We start from the raw sequence: 19,658 nt of genomic DNA, 5'->3' as shown, positions 1-19,658 counted from the left end.
CTAGCCCTCCGCTTGTTTTTGTAAATAAAGTTTTATTGGAACACAGTCTTTGTGTATGTACTTTCTTGGCTCCTTCTGGGATATGGTGACAGAACAGAGATCACACAGCCCACAAGACCAAAAATACTTGCTATTTGACCCTTTTAAGAAAGTTTGCCAATCCCTGGCTTATGGATTTGAACTATTCATTTGGACTTCTGTAACAGACCCAAATGAAATGCACATGGTCAGGCTTTATGTACTCCTACGGTCTCTAAGTGGCATCGTTTTAAATCTTCTCTTTCTCCATCATGGACAATTAGTGGTTTATCTGTATCATAAGCTTGTCCTGACATGTCTTTCACAATCCCAAATTTTATGTCTTCCTTTATTCTCTTTTTTATTTCTTATTTTAGGGCCACATACTTTCCTTTGCTGACATCGTTTCAAGCCTCCCACCCCACCAGCAGAAGCTCATCACTCAACTTTGAGTCACTTTGCTTCCTTTGCCTCCTCCCTAAGTTCTTCATAAATTTTTGTACCACTTTTAGAATGCTGCTGAAAATCGATTTTTTTCACTTGCTGCTACCGCTTTCAAATCCCATGCTTTGACAAATAGCTATTCCTCTGCAAAAAGGCTCCCCTAGTTTTACAAAGCCCTTGGAAAATACACGGTATACCCACCAGCATTTACAGAACAGAAATGTGAAGAAATAATCATGCTTTTCTGATCCGCCACACTAAAGGATTTCTTTTACGAGGTAATCCCCTTATACATTTTAAACCAAATTTGAGCTATAAAAATTAAATTTACACATGATTTTCTAGGGGGTACATCTCTCATATACAATAAGCAGTGCGAGTACTGTTTAATTAACCACTTGCAATAGCGTCAAGAAGAGAAGTCAGAGTTTTAAAAGCTGCTCTTTATGGCATATAGTGTATATTACTACTGGGATCCAAATCCCCACACTGCCCTTACTAATTGTGTTACCCTAAATTAATCAACCTCTCTGTACCTAAGCTTCCACATCTGCCCCAAAAAAAAGGGGAAGAAAGGGTTTATAACTGATCTGTCTCATAGGGTTATTGTTAGGATCGAATGGGATAAAGTATTAAAAATAGTTAAGCAGTGCCTGGCATATAGAAAACATGGAGCCTATGTCAGCTACTACTATCCTAGGATTCTTAGGTGTCTTCCTTTCCTTCTACAGCATGAAGAATAAGCAAGAGCACCATGGGGACTGACAGGGCTTTGTGAACATGGAGCATTTCTACCTTCTGTCTTTCTGATTCCCTACCTAGGAATGCTGTCCTCCGGGACATGACACTCCGGGCCCCCTGGCTCAGGTGGGGTCAAACTCCATCCCCTGGCTCCAGGGACTAGCACATGATCCAGATCTAGCCAATCACAGTGGTCTAACACCCCCAGCCTCCCCGAGGCCAGGTAGTTATAAGGGGCGTGTAACTCCAGTTAAGCCAATGAGAACCAGTTCCCTGACACCAATGGGATGATGGGGATCCAAGATTCTCTTTTTGTCAGGTAGACTCTCAGCCACAGTGGTTGGTGGTATCTTTACACTTAGCCATTTATAAAATCTTCCTGGAAACCAAACCAACACAGTAAAAAACAGCTGTGGGACAGAAAGGTGAGACATGCCCCCCTGAAAAGGAACGCAAGCCCATGCACGCAGGTGTGTTACTCTGGACTGTCCAGTTACCTGCACTGATGTTTAAAGCTTATGCCAAGTTTGAGCTGAGTTCTCAGAGTTCACTTGCATCCAAAAATTCTGATGCATACTAATGAATCCTTATGACCCACACAGGCACTGAATGCAAATCTTGCTGCTCTTGGTACTGCAGAGAAAGCATGGAGAGAAAAGGCAAGACCTGAACGGTAATCTTGCTTCTGTCTTTAGCCAGTTGGTGATTGCTGGGAAAACCGTTTCATCTTTCTGGGTCCCAGTGTGCTTGTGTGTCAAGTGAGAGAGGTGAGTGAAAATCAATCTCGAAGATCTTTTTTCAGTTCTAACATTCTATGAGTCTCTATTATGCCTGGATTCGTTTCAGTTGTGAATACCGTGGTATAATTGGTTACTGATTCTCATAGTTTCCTGCTTCTTTGGGTTTCACCTTAAAAAAATACCCTATTAGACCCTCAGTCTCTATATTCCAAGTGTTTATTCCTTCCCCTTCAATTCCCTTCTAAGGAAAATATATTTATTTTTGTATACTTGGGCATAATGATCCCATTTTCTTCTCATTTCTATATTTTTAAATCTAATTAAGGTGATAAGTTCCTTGAGGGTTGAAACTAGAGTTTTCCTGTGGGTGTAAACATTATTTTTTTTTTAATTGGCAACCAAGCTGCCAGTTTTTACAGAGCAGCAGGATATGGGTTTTAAGTAATGTAAGCAGGAAATGGGTCTCCAGCCCACACAAAATAAATGCAAAAGTACTGATTTACCCCGAGTCCACATCTGGCTTACTCATTTATAATTTCAGCCTAGACTAAAATTCTCCCACAGAACTGCAGTGTGACATCCATGTCTACAGAATGTCAGACCAAAAATGGAGTGTCAGGGGATTGCTCTGCGAGTCTCACTTAGACATATAAAAAATCCAGTTATTTCAGGGGAATGTCACGCTGTTCTCTTCAATGGTGGCGTTGGGGGCCTGAGCTAAGTAAATATTAGCTCTATATCTTCACATTCATTGATTTTAAGTAATTTAATAGCTCTAAAGTTTGGAGGGATCGAAGACAACTGGCTGAACTGTGGTCATTTGACCCAACATCCACAGATAGAACTTTCTAGAAGTAAAAGACCCTCCTAGGAGAAATGGTAGGATGCTTGCCTGTCCAATGACCCAGTCCATTTTTGTTCATCAGGACCCTAAATATGATCAAGCTCCAACCTCAATTGCTTTAATGAGCATCTCTTGGCAAATATAACAAAATTAGCTGGAGGCAGAGGTTTTAGGGTCGGTTGGTTTAGCAATTCAAGAATGACATTCAGGGCCCTATTTATCTATTCTTCCACCCTTCCATCCATAGTGTCTGCTTTGTCCTAGAGGTGACTTCCCTTGGAGTGGGAAGCTAGCTATTAGGGGCACTTCGGGCTACTTGTTTCCCTGTTCACATGCATCAGGAATTGTCTCAATATCCTAAGCATGAGTCTTTTGTTCTGTTTGGGTAATTTTATTAGGATAAAATTTCAAATTTGCTCAAAAGTTACAAGAATAGTACAAAGAACCCCTTTACACGCTTCATCTAATTCACAATTCTTAGTATGTAATAATATACAACAGTATATTACAATGCTATAATCTATAGTCCATATTCCGATTTCACTCACTGTTCCAATTATGTCCTTTATAGTTATTTTCCCTCTGACCCCAGGATCAAGACTGGATTATGCACTGCATGTAACTGGCATGTCTCTTTTAACCTGGAACAGTCTTTCAGTCTGCCTTTGCCATGTACTCTTGGCATTTTTGAAGGGCACTAAGGCTTGTTTTTTTTTTTTTTTTTTAAATTGGGTTATTTGCTTTCTTCTTGAGTTTTCAGAGGTTAGTATATTCCAGATACAAGTCCTGAGTCAGATGTGCAATTTGTAAATACTTTCTCCTACTGTGTGCCTTGTCTTTTCATTCATTTTGTAGTAGAGCAGACATTTCCTATTTTGATGAAGTTGAATTTATCTTTTACTCTTTTGTGGATCATAAGCCTGAGTTTCATTCTCATTGGACTGGCCTAGATTACAGATTCACACCATGAACCAGTAACATGACAGGCTGGAACACAGAAAAGGATGCTCGGCTTGAGTCAACTGAATTATTCCCAATCCTGCTGTTTCTCCTCAAGTATAGAAACCCAAGGAGGGGCAGACGGAGAGAGTGAAAGAATCTCAAGTAGACTCCTTGCTGAGCACAGAGCCTAATGCAGGGCTCCATCTCACAACCCTGAGATCACGACCTGAGCCGAAATCAAAAGTCGGATGCTAAACCGACTGAGCCATCCAGGCACCCCAGTACCTGGCTTTTTGTCCCATATTCTTAGAGGGGAGGGGCCATGTCTCATGCATCTCCAGCGTCCCCTCACACCACTAGCCCAGGACCTCACTAACAGTCTTCCTTCACCAAATCCCCAAGTAATGGGATGAATGGAGAAGCAGCAACCACGTGAAGCACTTCACCTGGCACACAACCCTATGTCTTCCTTAGGCCTGCCTTAGTCAAGCCATTTGCCAGTCACTTTCTTGTCCTAACTGAAAGCACCAAAGAGAGAAATATAAGTAGTGCAATTTTTTTGTAGTGTATATACTATCTGTATTAAATGATATATATTTCAAGTCCCCATTATCCGAGGTTTACAGACCACTAATTATTTACTAAAATGTTCTCTTTTGCATTAAAAAAAAATGTGTAATTATTTGGAGGAGGGGGTGGCTGGGAGGGAAAAAAAAGCTAAATCAAGTTTGGAAAATTGCCAATGCACCAAGTTTCTAAGTATTTCTTCCACAACAGAAGTTTTATGCCCCCTTCTGTCTGAAAAAGGGCTAATTATTACTACTGTTAATATTCACACCTATCATCTCATCTTGTTCTTGTATAAGTACCACGCACTAATCAATTGTGCTACTGGAGCTCCTCATCTTGTTCTCATCGATACAGGCAATACTTTTTGTTCCCATTGTCAGGATAGGGAAATGGAGTCTCTAAGTGACTTTGTGGTATGTTTGAGCTACCAATGGCTGTGAAACATACAGTGAGCGAGTACTGCTCAGGAATACAAATCTGCCAGCCACAACACACAGCTCCTGTCTTTTCCCCAACAGCCACTCAAGTTTTATCTGAAAATCCCCACAGGTATTCTGTTGTCCTACTACCTCTGTTTACACTTAGCTTTGGCAATATATCTTCAGTGTCATGTCTGAATTCCACATAATGTGCCCTCCACAACTTGATTTTGGAAGCTGAGCAAATCATATTTATAGATAAGGCAAAGACAGAAAAAAAGTTTTTGAGACTCCACTTACATTCTTTGGACATTCCCACTTCAAAGCACTTCTGGAGTCGACAGTACTGGCATCGATTCCTGGTGACTTTATTAATAACACAGTTCTTATCTCGGTGACAAGTGTAAATCATGTTCTTCTGAATACTTCTGCGGAAAAACCCCTGCAAGCAAGTGAGAAGATGAGAAAACTAAGTAAAACTACCAAGTTTCATGAGAAATCAAAACCAGCCTTATCAATGCATTGATTGCTTGGTCTGAGTAATGAAGTGATGGCAGTAGAAAAGTTCACTTATTTAAGCCTTAAAAATCCTTGTGAGATATTAATAGTCAGCTCTCCCTTTGTTTCAAATCAGAAAGCCCCTTTTAATCAAAACTACACATGACCGTTATCATCTTGCTGAAGGAAAATGAACACGAAGCTGATTCACTCAGAAAACATAATGCGGAGCTGGGTTCCCTCCAAACAGGCTTAGCTTCATAAGCAGCTAGAACAATTTTTTTTTAAAAAGAGAGAGGGAGAGAGAACAATTTCAGGTGAGCCCACTCTCAAGAAACTGGATACGAGAAGCATCCCATTTGTAAAAGAAATGATAAGATTTGTGGAAGAATTAGGTCTGCTCGAGAAAGTCTCTTCCAATTTTTTCCCCACATATTTAGCTTGTTACAGTATTTTAAAATGTGATTTAATTTACAGAGTGTTTTAAAAAAAGTATTATCCAAGATTGGAAGCAAGGCATAAAAAGGACTGCCCATTTAATGGCACAAACGAGCGGCCACTGTCCAATACGGCAGCCCCTAATCACATGCAGATATTTAAATCAAAATTTTTAACAATGAAGTAAAATTTAAAATTCGATTACTCAGTTGCACTGGCCATATACAGCTAGTGGCTACCCCACTAGACAGCACATATATAGAAGATTTTCATCATGGCAGAAAGTTCTGTGGGGCAGCACTGTCCTGCAGCATTGGCTTTTTGACAAGCTTACCTAAGAGTCATCTGACACTCTTGGGAAATGTAACTTTGTTTGACTTACTATTTGCCATTGATTGGACACAGACTCTTTTAAAGACTGTAGAAGGCTGGTAAATTACAAATCTATTTGTTAAGGATAAGTGCAAAGATTTCTGTCTGGCTGAAATATAACCAAAGAGCATGGCTTGGTTGCCTTGTAGGACATTAACCAGTTCTGTATCTACCTCTGCAGTCTTATTCCAGCCACCTCGATATTTTGCTCCAATCCCTCTCTGAACCAGCTCTGTCATCTTACTTCTCATTCTCAAGTTCAATGAATCTTCGACTACATGCTTACTGAATATTTGAGTGCGTTGTTACTTCTCAACTTTTGAAAATTATATTTTGGCAAGAGAAGCAATTTATCCCGATTTTTGTGAAACACCGATGGGATAAAGCAGATTATAGGCTCATGAGCACATGGTGGCCACTTTGTCCTCTTTGTTCTCCTCATTCTCCCACATGGTTTTGCAGACAATGGATAATCAAGGGATGCTTGTTACTACACAGATGAATGAACAGTGAGTGAAGGGCATACCTGCTGTCTTTTCTGTCTCCTAATTGCCCAACAAAAACATCTATGTTGCTATGAGTATTAAGAGTAGGGAGTTTTACCTTCTCCACTGTGATGTGACTTTTACCGACACTAGCAACAATTCTCTTGGATGTAAGAAACACACCACTGAATGTGCTAAACAGCACATAAGACTCACCATCTGAGTTCAACTTTCCCTGTAGTACATTAGCACTCCAGGAGCCAGAACTAAAAACATTTAAAGTTAAAGTGCATTAACAAAGGAAGCTCATGTAACACACATTGTTTAGGATATTTACGTGGGCACCCTAGGATTCTAATGTCTAAATAAACATATTTTTACTGGTATGGTTCAACTGTAAATGCCTGAAAATCTTGTTTAAGTTTGCAACTCCTGTCACATCCCAGACACACACATTTTCCAAGAAAACACTGCTTATTTTGGTACCTCTGGAGCTACAAATATGCTCCAAATCTAAAATAACAGGTTACCAATGCTCCGAACCTCTAATAGAATCTGTGCAGAGTGGTCACCTCAAACATATCTTTGCATGCAAAAAATATACCTACGGGACGCTTTTGGTTGCCAGATGTACAAACTCAATTTACAGAAACTGCACTGCTCTCCTGCCAAGAAACACTGACACGATGGAAGACCCAGTCTTTTCTGCATGTGTGAAGCAAGTGAGGTATGGGCAAAGGTGACCTGCTCCGTTTATTAAAAACCAAATACTCAGTTCAGCAAATTCTTAGTGAGTGACCAAGAGGGGGAGAAATACAATCTCCTGATACTCAAATGAAGGAAGATTTTATTCATGAGAGACACAGAGAGAGGCAAAGACATAGGTAGAAGGAGAAACAGGTTCCCTATGGGGAACCCAATCCAGGACTCGATCCCAGGACCCTGGGATCATGACCTGAGCCAAAGGCAGATGCTCAACTGCTGAGCCACCCAGGTGCCCTGAAGAAGAGAGAATTAAGGAACTTTCTGTGTCATTAGTTATCCGCTCAGCCTGGTTCAGTAACCATGTCGGCAGAAACTAAATAGGACTTCTTGGTTTCCCAAATCAGATTTTTGGCTAGATATCAGGAGACGGTTTAAGTTTCAGCAAATCATTTCTACCATAGTAGAATACCTGCTGACTAACATATATGCTGGGAGGTATTTTTATACATTGACTGGGTTAAACAGAAAAACCCTCTGAGGCCAAAGATAGGTTTGCATTCTATAAATCCTCCTCCCCAGTAGATGTTATTATTTAAACTTTATTTCCTTGCAGACCACCACTTTGAGGATCTAGTGTGTGCCTGTATGGGAAATGGTAGCCACATGCCCCCTAAGTTCCATCTACTTAATATTTTTACTTAGGTTGCCTCTTCCTTTTATTTTTAACATTCCTTAAAATGGAGACCTTTAACCTCTGGCTTCATTTGAAAACCAATACCTACTGTCAATATTAAAAGGCAAATGTAACACAAATAAAATGAAAGTCAAACAAAATGATAATCAGATATTATCTCACTCTCACTGGATCTTGGATCTGCTAAGGGCTTAACACCCAGACCGTGTCACTTCTTACTGAAAAGGGAGCTAAGCAAGTGTTAGATCAGCCCTGACTGAGACTTTCTCTTTGAGGAATTCAGAGAAAATGTGTCTCATTATGTGGTTCACTGAAGTATAAAGCCACAAATCTGTGCCACCTAAAATTGGAAGCCTCATGCTTTGAGAAACAAAACTGCAACCCAAAACCTGTCATACGTAAAAAAAATGGGCTTAGAAGTGCTGAATTCAATGGGTGACAGTCCTTGAAGCAAGTGGATGGATAGAGACACATCTAGAGGAGAAAACACTGAAAAGCTGAGCATATAAAAGGAAGGATTTGGTCCCACTTGAAGGAGCAGTCCCAGGGTGAGGGTTGTGGGGTGGGAGCAGGTACAGAGAGACAGAAGAGGTAGGAAGCAGTAGAGGCAGAGCCCAGGAAAGAAGTCCAGGAAAGGCTGGACTGCAGCCTCATTACCACTGTGCAGCCTTGGGCAAGTCAGCTCAAGGAGGCAAAGCTCTCTTACCTCCTCAGTGAGGGGTTGGGGAGCTGATTTCCCAGATCCTTTCCAGCTGTACATTTCTGGGATTCCAAGTACATTATCATACCAGAGAGTGACAAGGTGGGACACTTCACAAGTGAGGATGAAGGAGTTTCTGGGAGCACAGAAATTGGCCAAGGAAGAGGTGGTGTTTGAAGACTAAGGAAGAACGTGTTGGTCCTCTGCCTATACAGGCAAATACTGCAATTTGCAGAGGATTAGTCTAGGGTAACTGAGATCACAATTTTATTCTCTTTTTTGGGGGGTGGGAGGGAAGGGAGGGGCTAGGGGAGGGGCAGAGGGAGAGAGAGAGGGAAAAAGAGAATCTTAAGCAGGCTCCATGTTCAGCATGTGCTGGACACGGGGCCAGATCACACAACCCTGAGATCATGACCTGAGGAGAAATCAAGAGTTTGACGCTAAACAGATTGAGCCACCCAGGTGCCCCCCCAATTTTATTTCTTCTTTCCTGAAACATACTTTTCCCCATAAACTCAGAAAAATTCTGTCTTCAAGATGTATGTCACCTCATCCAGGAAGCCTTCTCTGACTAATCCAATCCCACATAAATGCTTCCTTTCCTAGGCGACCTTGGTATTTTGCTTATCTTTCTATATTATTCCAATTCAAGTATAATATTAAAAATAGTAAACAATAGTACCATTCACTTTAGAGGATACATGGGTGACAGGGAGGAATGCCTGCCTGTGGCCAGCAGTCACAGCTTCGGGGAGCCAAATGGGCATCATAGATATCCACAACTGGATGTAACAGTACTACCACCCAGTGTGACATTCTCCTTGCTGATACCCTGACAGATAAGAGGCAGGGACGTGGAGACTAACTTTCTTGGAACTAAAATGGGCATGTTGTTGGGCTCCCACATGGCCTCAAAGCAGTATGTATGTATGTATGTATGTATGTATGTATCCATTCGTTCATTCATTCGAGACACAGGGAGAGAGGCAGAGACATAAGCATTGGGAGAAACAGGCTCCCTGTGAGAAGCCCAATGTGGGACTTGATCCCGGGAACCCCAGGATCATGCCCTGAGCCAAAAGCGGATGCTCAACCACTGAGCCATCCAGGCGCCCCTTGAAGCAGTGTTTAAAATGCCTTCCCTGGAAGCAAGACAGTGGACTTGGGTAGAGAGGATCAAAAGACTGGATGCAATGGTTATTTGACAGATGGTAGGGAAGTATTTCAGTATTTCAACACCTAATAAAACCGTATTGGTGCATATTAGCTGAATATCCTCAGTAGTGGGACAGGACCTGACACACGGTAGAGAGTTAATAAATAGCTGTTAAATGAATGAGTGAGTGAATGATGATATCCTCAGCTCTAAGCAGAATCCGAGTAAGAGTCCTGAATGTATTAAAACTTAATTCCATAAAATATTCCTCCACAGTCATGCATTCGCTGAAGATGATACTGGGTGTACTTAATAAAGTGAGCAGCTGGATTTCTCAGAAGTTAGTAGAAGATCCACCGGTTTGAGATGTAATCAGATTAGAAAGTCAAGAGTTCTGTTGGTTAACCATGATTCATGTTGGTTAGTTACGTTTTCTGTTGGTTAATCTCGATTTCTCTTATTATGACTTTTAGTGGTTAATCAGGACTTCCGTGGTTTGTGAGAAACACATTTAACACTCTAGCCACTTAAATCGACAGGATAGGTCTTCACCACAAACTGAGTCCCGTGTTTTCTGACCAGTTTTTCCGACCTTTCTTAGCTCATGCTCTTCTATTCTTGCTATCAAGAAATTGGAATAAAAAGAAACTACTTCTATGGTGGAGAAGGTCACATATGCATTGGGGTGATCTGCTTCATGTCTTAGCAATAATCCTGGAATTCCCATTGCCTACTCAGATTACTTCTGTCTCCCCTTGGGGACACGAGGTACCCTCTACGTACCTGTAGAGGTTCTACGTAATCCTGTCTTATCTAGAGTACAGACACACTCCTCAATCAAAAGGAAAGGCAACCATCTCTTTTAAATCTGAATATTCTCTGTCCCTAAGTATCCAAAATTCATAATTACCTGAGAGACCAGTTATATGGCCCAAATCTATCAAGGACATGAAGAAATGTGGCTCACTGTACTCCCTGCTTCATGTTTTGATCTGAGAGTAACTTGGGCCACCTTCTCTCCTCTAATACTCTCAAACCATTGCTCTAATTCTGATTAATTTTTTTCTTTTCTTTCATGGACCACATTTCAACTTCTGTTTTTCAGATTTCATCACACATAATATTCCCCACTGTCCCCCAAATAGAGCACTTTTTGTTGGTTTAGATACTAGCCTGGTGATTAAAAACTGGAATTTAGCTTGAGTACCTGTGGATTTGAACTCTGACTCTGCTGCTGACTATCTGTGGGCCATTAAGTGAGTTACGCGAAGGCCTGTTTCTTCATTTGTAATGTGGGGATAATGAACATACCTACACTTCATGGGATTACCTACTGTACCCAATTAGGGGACACGTATGAGGTGGGAAGCCAATGCTCAACACATAGCAAGTGCCCAGGGAATGGCAGCTTTTGTTATGGATGAAACCTCTTCTCTCCAAAGCTTTCTTCTAGAAAACTTCCAATAGACATTTTATATTTAAAATAAAGATTCCCGAAGAGGAAAGAACACTATTCTGAATCTCTGAACAATACAGACTATTGTGGGTAGACAGCCTCATGATTCCAACGGCCATCTTTATATATATATTCATTTCCATACTGATTCATTTATCTAATGCCAATTAACTGGAGTGGATGTGGTGGGCTCCCTTAAGTGTACAAAGATAGATCTCCTGCCCTTTCTCAGCTTACCAGGAACATTAAATCAAGTGAACACCTTGGAGCAGATGCCACCATGCAGTGTGATAAGAATTTAATGGACGCACAAAGTGGAAAAGTGCCCAGTATAGTACCTGGCACATAATAGGCCCACTTAAAATATTTAGAGTAAAGGTCACAGGAATTCAAAGGAGTTAGAAGGGAATCAGCACTTGATTCCAGCTCTAATGAAGGAGGAGGATTTGAACAGCAAGTCCCCCCACCCCCCTCAGGAACATCTCAGCTTTGCCAAGATCACAGGTGCGATCATACAGGGAAGGGGCTGTGGTCCAGGTTGGCAGAGATGTAGATAATGGATGGTGTGTGTGTGTGTGTGTGTGTGTGTGTGTGTGTGTAAAGCACAACTGAAAGAGCAGGTTGACAATCAATCAGACTGAGCAGGATCTTGACGGCCACGCCAGGTATTTCCTGGGAAGGCACTCACTCTTCTGTACAGGAGAAAGCTAGGGTCAGAATGCTAATCTGCCAGGATCTTCAGGAGGTCCTGAGTCACTGGTTTCATCATGCATTAATTTAACACCTACTCAAGTGGATAGTGAGCTCTGGGTATGAATATAAATACCAATACCCCTGAATTTGCCCTCAGGTCTGGTCAGGAAGGTAGCCCAAGAATCCTTGATTTCTGAAATAACAGTGCAATCTGCTGATTCATAGTTAATCATAAAGCTACTTGTGAGAATTCAAAGCGTGGTGTTTTGAATGGAAGTAGCTTTTTAGGCCTAGAGCTACTTTATATCAGGTTCAACATGTGTGAAATGTGTCGTGACTGAAGAAAAGCACTAAGAAAAAACTAATTTCTATTATTATTATTTTTTAAGGTTTATTTACTTATTTATTCATGAGAGACACACAGAGAGAGGCAGAGACATAGGCAGAGGGAGAAGCAGGCTCCCTGTAGGGACCTTGATGCAGGACTCCATCCTAGGACCCTGGGATCACGCCCTGAGCCAAAGGCAGACACTCAACCGCTGAGCCACCCAGGTACCACACTTATTTCTATTATTAAAAAAACAAAACAAAACAAAATGACAACTTGGCGCAGAGTTAGTCATAAAAAGCACTGGATCAGGAGAAATCCACCCAAAAAGTAGTGTGGGAAGCACATCTGTTTGCACTAGGCTTTTGCAGAGTTAATTTCTATCCCATGCAAAGTTCAAAAGGGTAATTTTTCCTTCTAGAGTGAAAGGAGAGAGAGAGACATCAAGGAGTGTTACTTAGGCATTTGCCCTCGGTCATTAAAGGGAAAATATTGCAACCCCATCTCAATCAAAAAGTAACCAGGTGGCTGCCTGGGGTAGTCCTTCGCCCTGGCCAGCAAGGCCGGCCGGTGACGTGCAGCCCCAGGCCAGCATCGAGCTGTAATTCCCATTTCCAGCCAGAAGCAAAGACGCTGCCAGTGGGAGGCGAGTATGGAATAATCCCATCGCGGCTACTTTGGGAAACACGGTTTTCAGACCAGGAAACACGTTGCCTTAAACAAACAAAAAACACCCTCCGGAGTGAGTGGAAGTCTATGCGTGACAACGTCTAAAAAGTTATTAATAGCAAGATTTGTGGGGGAGAAAGAGAAAAGTGAAGACCTTTTCACCCCACTGAAAGACAATGGGTGAGAGGGAGGGAGAAAGTAGAAAAACAGCCTACTTTTTTGATGACAAACAGAGTTTCCTCCTAAGCAGGGAGGGTGGGCATGAATGCAACTCAAAGGATGCTGATCAAGTTGGGGGAGCCCCCCCCCCCCCCCCCGCCGGCACTTGGAGCCACGAAAAGGGAAACAACCTAAGGTTCATATTCCAAACAAGAAAGCAGAGTTGTCCCAAGGCGTAGAGGCTTAGAGTTGTTTATTTATTTATTTTTTTTTGTTTAAAAAATTCCTGACAGGACAAGGTCCCACTTTTGGGAATTTAGTAAAAATGAATGAATGAAAATAGTGAAGTCTGAGTGCTCTACTGTTTAGTAACCGTGGCTTCTAGAAGGTCTGTCATTCCACACTGCCTCTTGCCTGCTAACCGGGAAAGTGTCTCCTGTCCCTTCACTTAGAATCTGACCATAGATAGGATGCCTGGGTGGCTCTGTGGTTGAGCATCTGCCTTCGGCTCAGGTTGTGATCCCAGGGTCCTGGGACGGAGTCCTGCATCAGGCTCCCTGCATGGAGCCTGCTTCTTCCTCTGCCTATGTTCTCTGCCTCTCTGAGTCTCTCAAGAATAGACAAATAAAAATCTTAAAAAAAAAAAAAAAAAGTGACCATAGATTTTAGGTCTGTCTCCTTTCAAGTCCCTTGGACCAGTAGCTCCCTTGGCGTGTATGCTCTTCCCTAGGTTACCAAGGCAAGCCTTAATTTTGGAAAAGCTCTAGAAAGATGGTACTCAAAAGACAATGACGATAGGTTTAGCAAAAACATCACCTCTGTGGGAACCAGTCATTCTGGTAGAGGGTGATGATGGCATCTCCCTGGACTTTGTCAGGTGAACCCCTGAAAGCTCAACCCCTGGAGACCCAGAGGCCAATACTCTCAACCCTTTTAATCCCCAATTAATTAAAACTCCCTGGGAAGGAATACCAATGAATAGACAACCCATGTTCTTAACTGAGAACCTGAACTCACAACATCAGAAAATCACGGTCTAAACTTCCAAAGTGTTCAATGTTCCAAGGAGGGCACTGAGCCAATACATTCAGTTCACAGTGTTCTTTATTTTAGAGTAACATGATCTGGGGAAGAAATGCTACAAGGTAATATAAACTGGAAACCAACAGTAAGGAGAGATTAATCAGTTGGATAAAAGGTCTTTTAATTTAGGTGTCTTATTATGTCTTATTATTTTTCAAAAACATGACCTTGGATAATTTTTTTTTATGTGACTAGCTATCCTATGGGTCTGATTATTAGAACACCATTTTCATCCACCAGGTTTGGGGGCCAGTAATCTCAAAACACAATTTTGGGATTGAGGTGTACACACCTTTGATAGGGTATGTACACTGCTAGTTAAACTGGCTGTTTTCAAAAACTGAAAGGATCTGTTCTGGGCAGGGCCAATTTCACAGGCGTGTGACCTGGGCACACATGGAGCCTGGTCCTTGGAAGGGCTTCATGCTTAGTTTGCTGCCCCACTGTCACTGTCTTGAAATTCTGAATAATTTTTGGTCAAGTGGACAGTACTTTTCATTTTGTATTTTTGTATGGGGTCCTGCAAATTAAGTCGCCAGTCTGGGCTTTAGAATACCATCTACAGGAAAGGTTTCCAACGCGTTATGTTAGTGAGGATGAGTAAGTCTTGGGTAATCTCTCTTCTCTGGTTGACCTCGATGCTAGTTTTAAGACTATAGATCAGATAGAAATGCTACCACAGATAGAAAGTCTACCACGGTCACACTTCATCCAGGATCTCTCAGGGGTGCTTCCGAGCAGTCCACAACCCCAGCAAGAGCCAGAAGGGAAAACCATTTGGGAATCATCTTATGTTCTACTATTGGGCTTTATTTTCCCCATGGATAAGGGCCTTTGGAGGGAGCTGGAGGAGGAACATGAAGACTGAAAAGAACTTTTTCAGAATGTCATACAGTTGGACACCTGGATGGCTCACCGGTTGAGCATCTGTCTTTGGCTCAGGGCGTGATCCTGGGTATGGGGATCGAGTCCTGCATCAGGCTCCGGACAGGGAACCTGCTTCTCCCTCTGCTCCTTCTCTATGTCTCTCATGAATAAATAAATAAATCTTAAAAAAAAAAAAAAAAAGATTGGGATACAGCATCCTCCCAAATAGCATATATATATTTAGTTGTGAGTTCAAGAGGGTGCCCAGAAGCTCACTCATACACCTCCTAGATGACTCTGATCCCTACTTGGAAGCTACTGAAATAAAGAGTGGATTAGAAGAACGCAAGAAATATGAGGTCAAGCAGTTTATCTGTTACCCAAAGCATTTCTGCACAGCGGGTTAAATATTATCAACACTGTACCTTGGGGACCACTACCCCTCTTCTCAAGACTTTGAGTTGAGATATGGTAGTAGGGAAAAGAACCCTAAGACAGGAAAAAAAAAATCTGAAATGGAAGATTTCACTCAGCCCCATAGAGCTTTCTTTAAATCTGGTCTTGAGAATTTACTTTAAACCAACTAGAGACATCTGTTTTCTAGATTACTTGGGTCAGTTATTTTGTGCCCTTCCTCAGTGAAACCCATAGTTACCGATTTATTATCAGGATTACTCTAAATATAACTGGGCAAGAAGCCAATGCATTTTAAGGTTTCTAATTCTCAAATATTTCACTGAGAAAATGCACCAAAATAGCTCCTCAGCTACAGCCCAGGAGTTAGGAGACCCCAGGTGCTTTGTACATTAATTACTAAATCTCATCTGGACCTAAATTCAAGATCCTCAATTGTACTGAAGGGGTGGTGGGGAGGCAGGCAGAAGGAGACAGAGCCAAAACATGCTCAAATATGCTTAAACCCTTTGCAGAGGAGCATAAATTTTTAAATCTCTTTTAGAAGTTTGGTATGCAACATTTCACCATCAACAAAGCCAGGTCTTAGGTCTGTCATAACATGTGGGTTGATGACAACGTACATCACCATGGCAACTCTACATATCACATGATTCAAAAGCCTTTCACAGAATCCAATGATCATCATGCACTTACATTATTTCATAATGCTAGGAAGGACCTAAATTGAAAAGAAAAAATGCTTGTCCACAATGTGTTGCACTCTTTCCAAGTAAACTTAATTTCCAGGTCCATTCTGGGACCTTCTCACTGGAATCTTTCCTGCTTATTTTATAGGTGGTTACATCCTGAATCTGAATTGAAAAGGAAGAAATCACAGAGGATGTGGGAGCAGAAGGGAAGCCAGTCAGGCATTTACATTTAGGTCTTCAAGAGCCTGACAACTGTAAAATAATGGGCATTTATCGGATGCAGCCTTCTGCTTCTCCTCAGCACAGACACTGCTCAGACAGTACAAAAATCTTGCTAACAGTTTACTGAGAAAATACTGCCTAAAGTTCTAGCTCTCAAAATGCATTCTGTCCTTGTATGGAAAAACCCTGGTGGCTTTAGGCAAAGAGCTGATGTGCCATGTTATCCCAAACCCACAGCATCTGAACAACGACACCACTGGCGAAATAGTTGAGAGCCTAGCGGCCTTCAGTGGCACCTGGGCCCTTTGTGTACTCATACTTAGCCAGGCCCCTCAAATCTAGAGTGTTCTCTTTTGCCTTTGTACCTTTACACATGCTGTTCCCTAGGCTTCAAAAGTCCTTTCCCTGCCTTGTTCACACCTACTTACGCTCCAACATAGCATAAGGCACCTCTGAATCACATACCAGGTCCAGCATACCCTGTTTAACATTCATTGTACAATGCTGTAACCGTTGATCTTTGTGTCTCTTTCTTCCTCAAAGCCAGAATCCTTTGAGGGTATCTTAATTGTCTTTGTGATGGCGCACATGCAACCTTTATAATTAAAAAATAACATGTTGCAAAGTTATTTTGCTGTTTAAAATCATATGGAGATTCAGTGGAGAATGGAAGAAAAAGATTAGCAGAGAACCCTAACTTCAATAAATACAACCACCACCTAAATTCTTTCAGTATAAGGAAAAGAAAGAAGGAAGTTCTATTTTCAAGAGCGAAACTCCAATATCATAACTCAGACAGCAATTCTAACTTCATGATTTATCCCAACCTCCCTTCTTTCTTACTCCAAATTAGCAAGAAATAGGCTCAAATTTCACCCATAGCTCCTCTTCCTTGATCTTTAAAATTAAAGTTGCTGTATAATGTCAGCATAGTTGCCAGGATTTGAAATTAAATAGGTCCCCAATGTAAAAGGTAAAGTTCTTTTAAACAACACGAACTTGCCTGCAATTAAGCACGTTATAGCCTCCACCTCAGCACCGCGCTATATAAAAATCCACTCCTGGAGCTACTGCTGTGTTGAAGACCTGAACTTCTGTGCTTTCTGTTCCTATTTTATAAGAGAAAATTTTGCAGAATACACACAATTAATTTTTAAGTGTTACTTCTCCGCTTTTCCATTTCATACCTGACTTTGGTTGATAAAAAAAAAAAAAGGAGTTGTCTTCTGATTACACTGGAGAGAAGGGGGAAGATAGGCCCAGCAATAAAAGAGGTACCTGCCAATTAGTTAGATTGTTCTCCAGTTTTCAATTAAAGACAGCCTAATGGATGCAGGGGGACCTGTTTTATTTTCCCTAACAGAGCCCTTATTTTTAAACTCTTAGCTTCATTTTCCAAAATTGCTGGCTTTAGACAGAAGAAACATCTATCTTGAGTGAAAAGCTCTATGATTTTCTTCTATTTCCTGTATTGAAATTGTATTTCTCTCCTCAGTGGCTACTTCCCATTTGGCTTCACAAAGCTCTGCTGCCCACGATGGGTTTGCTAATGGACAGCAAGCAGTCCCTGATCTTGTACCCCACTCTGGAAGATGGAGGGGTCAGGCTGACGTGGGAGTTTGGGGGTGCTTTGCCCTATTTTTGCTCTCTTCAGATGATCATCCGCTGGAACTTTACCGACCCTCCTTCAGTTTCTTCAAAAAGCCAAGAATAGAGAACTTAAGAGGGTATGCTTATGTTGAACCCATCTGAAAGAACTTGCCTCCCTTAAGCATTGGCCTGTGCATGGAAATTGGGAATTATTTTCCTTAGATCAAACGGGAGTAAAAATATCCTTGGACATGCTTGGCCTTCTTTTTGGAACACACATGTTTTCGGGATTGAGAGTTTTATCCAGTGTTTTCTCAAATGAATAATTAGGAGATGTCCATGGGCAGGTGTAGGAAAAAGAGCTGGGCCTCCATAAATCATGATCAAGCTACATTTAACCACCAAAGGACTGAATGCAGTTTTGTAAACAGTTTAGCAGTTTTGTTTCTGTGGGAAATCACTGTCCCTAGACCTCAGGGATCTGTGGGCGCAATTCCCTTTACTGCCAACAGGAGTTAGGGCAGCTGGATAAATCCTTCAGGATCCGACCAACCCTTCAGGGCTAGCTAAAAAAGGAGTCACTAATCACATTATCCTGGTAATTTAAGAGTTAACATATCTATGGGGAGAGGAAGACCTAATGTATCATATACTAATTCCTGTTTGTTTTTAACATCACCAGAAGTTTACCTGGTTCAGACCAAAGACACATTAGGACTGAGCATTCCACCTTAGCGGGTGTTAGAACAGACCTTGTGAAAACACCAGGCAGTGACACAAAAGTAATGTTTTCATCCTGCCAAGAAAACGGAAAGGGCTTTTAGGAGCCCCTCAGAAGGAGATTCTGAATTAATTTGTAATTCCAGGTTTCCTAACAGCTTTTACGAGCTTGCTTACCCAAAGTATTTCAGAGCATCATCTTTTTTAATTTTTAATTTTTATCCACACGTTGCTCCAAAAACATGCCGATCTGATCGTTGCCCCCTCATCTTGTTATCTTAATGGGGGAGGGATAGACCATGCTGGCTATTCCGCATTAGGTGTCCTCATTTACAGATTGGGGAAAAAAAAAAAAGTGCCGGACATAAATTATTTAAAATCTATTGTATCAGTGTGTGTTCTGTAAGCATTCACTACCGGCAAAGCAGACAGATTATTTTTCACTTTTAATTGTGTTGATACCTTATCTGCTTTGTTGAAAGTGGAGAGTGGTATGTGAAACCACCTCACACGCTGAGGACCAGAAGTGATGGGGTCTATTATTTAAAGCCAAAGTAACCCATTTAGTGGAAGTACCTTTTAACACACTGCTAAGGAAGAGAAAACCTGGAGCTGCTATTTATGTTTGTAATGTGTGTCTATTACTGTGTCAAACACGAACGAGGGTAGGACAGAGGCGGCTTCCATAAAGAAGCTCTTGGGTGAGGGAATCCGTGACAGCATGCACCTCACACCAGCACCCAGGCACAAAGGCACCCATTGTGTGTGAGCGACAAGGGGGATCACCCTGCATTCCTCTGCCCTCTGCCCTCCACTTCCCAGGTATGTGTTAAAAAGCAACATAAATAAGAGGAGATCATCTCTAGGTACGCTTGAATACACTGTCCTAGAAAAAAAAATATTCAGAGCAATGACAATATATTTAGATAATTAAATTACTAATCTGTGATTTGAACCTGACTGCAATGAAATCATACATAAGATATGAAGATTCATTAC

General features: G+C 41.5%; 1 protein-coding gene across 6 annotated transcripts in view; it reads right to left on the bottom strand.

Annotated features, from left to right (window-relative positions):
- RARB (retinoic acid receptor beta) overlaps positions 1–19,658 on the bottom strand; it is a 724,626-nt gene that overhangs the window by 96,364 nt on the left and 608,604 nt on the right. For all 6 annotated transcript variants that reach the window (XM_077865432.1, XM_077865439.1, XM_077865433.1 and 3 more), the window contains one exon: positions 5,019–5,160. In XM_077865432.1, coding sequence (XP_077721558.1) covers positions 5,019–5,160 — 142 coding nt within the window. The remainder of the gene's footprint in view (positions 1–5,018; positions 5,161–19,658) is intronic.

This window comes from Canis aureus, chromosome 22 (genome assembly GCF_053574225.1).
Source record: "Canis aureus isolate CA01 chromosome 22, VMU_Caureus_v.1.0, whole genome shotgun sequence".
NCBI classification, from domain to species: domain Eukaryota; kingdom Metazoa; phylum Chordata; class Mammalia; order Carnivora; family Canidae; genus Canis; species Canis aureus.
Note: the sequence above shows the minus strand (reverse complement) of the source record. Positions and strands in the feature narration are given on the sequence as shown.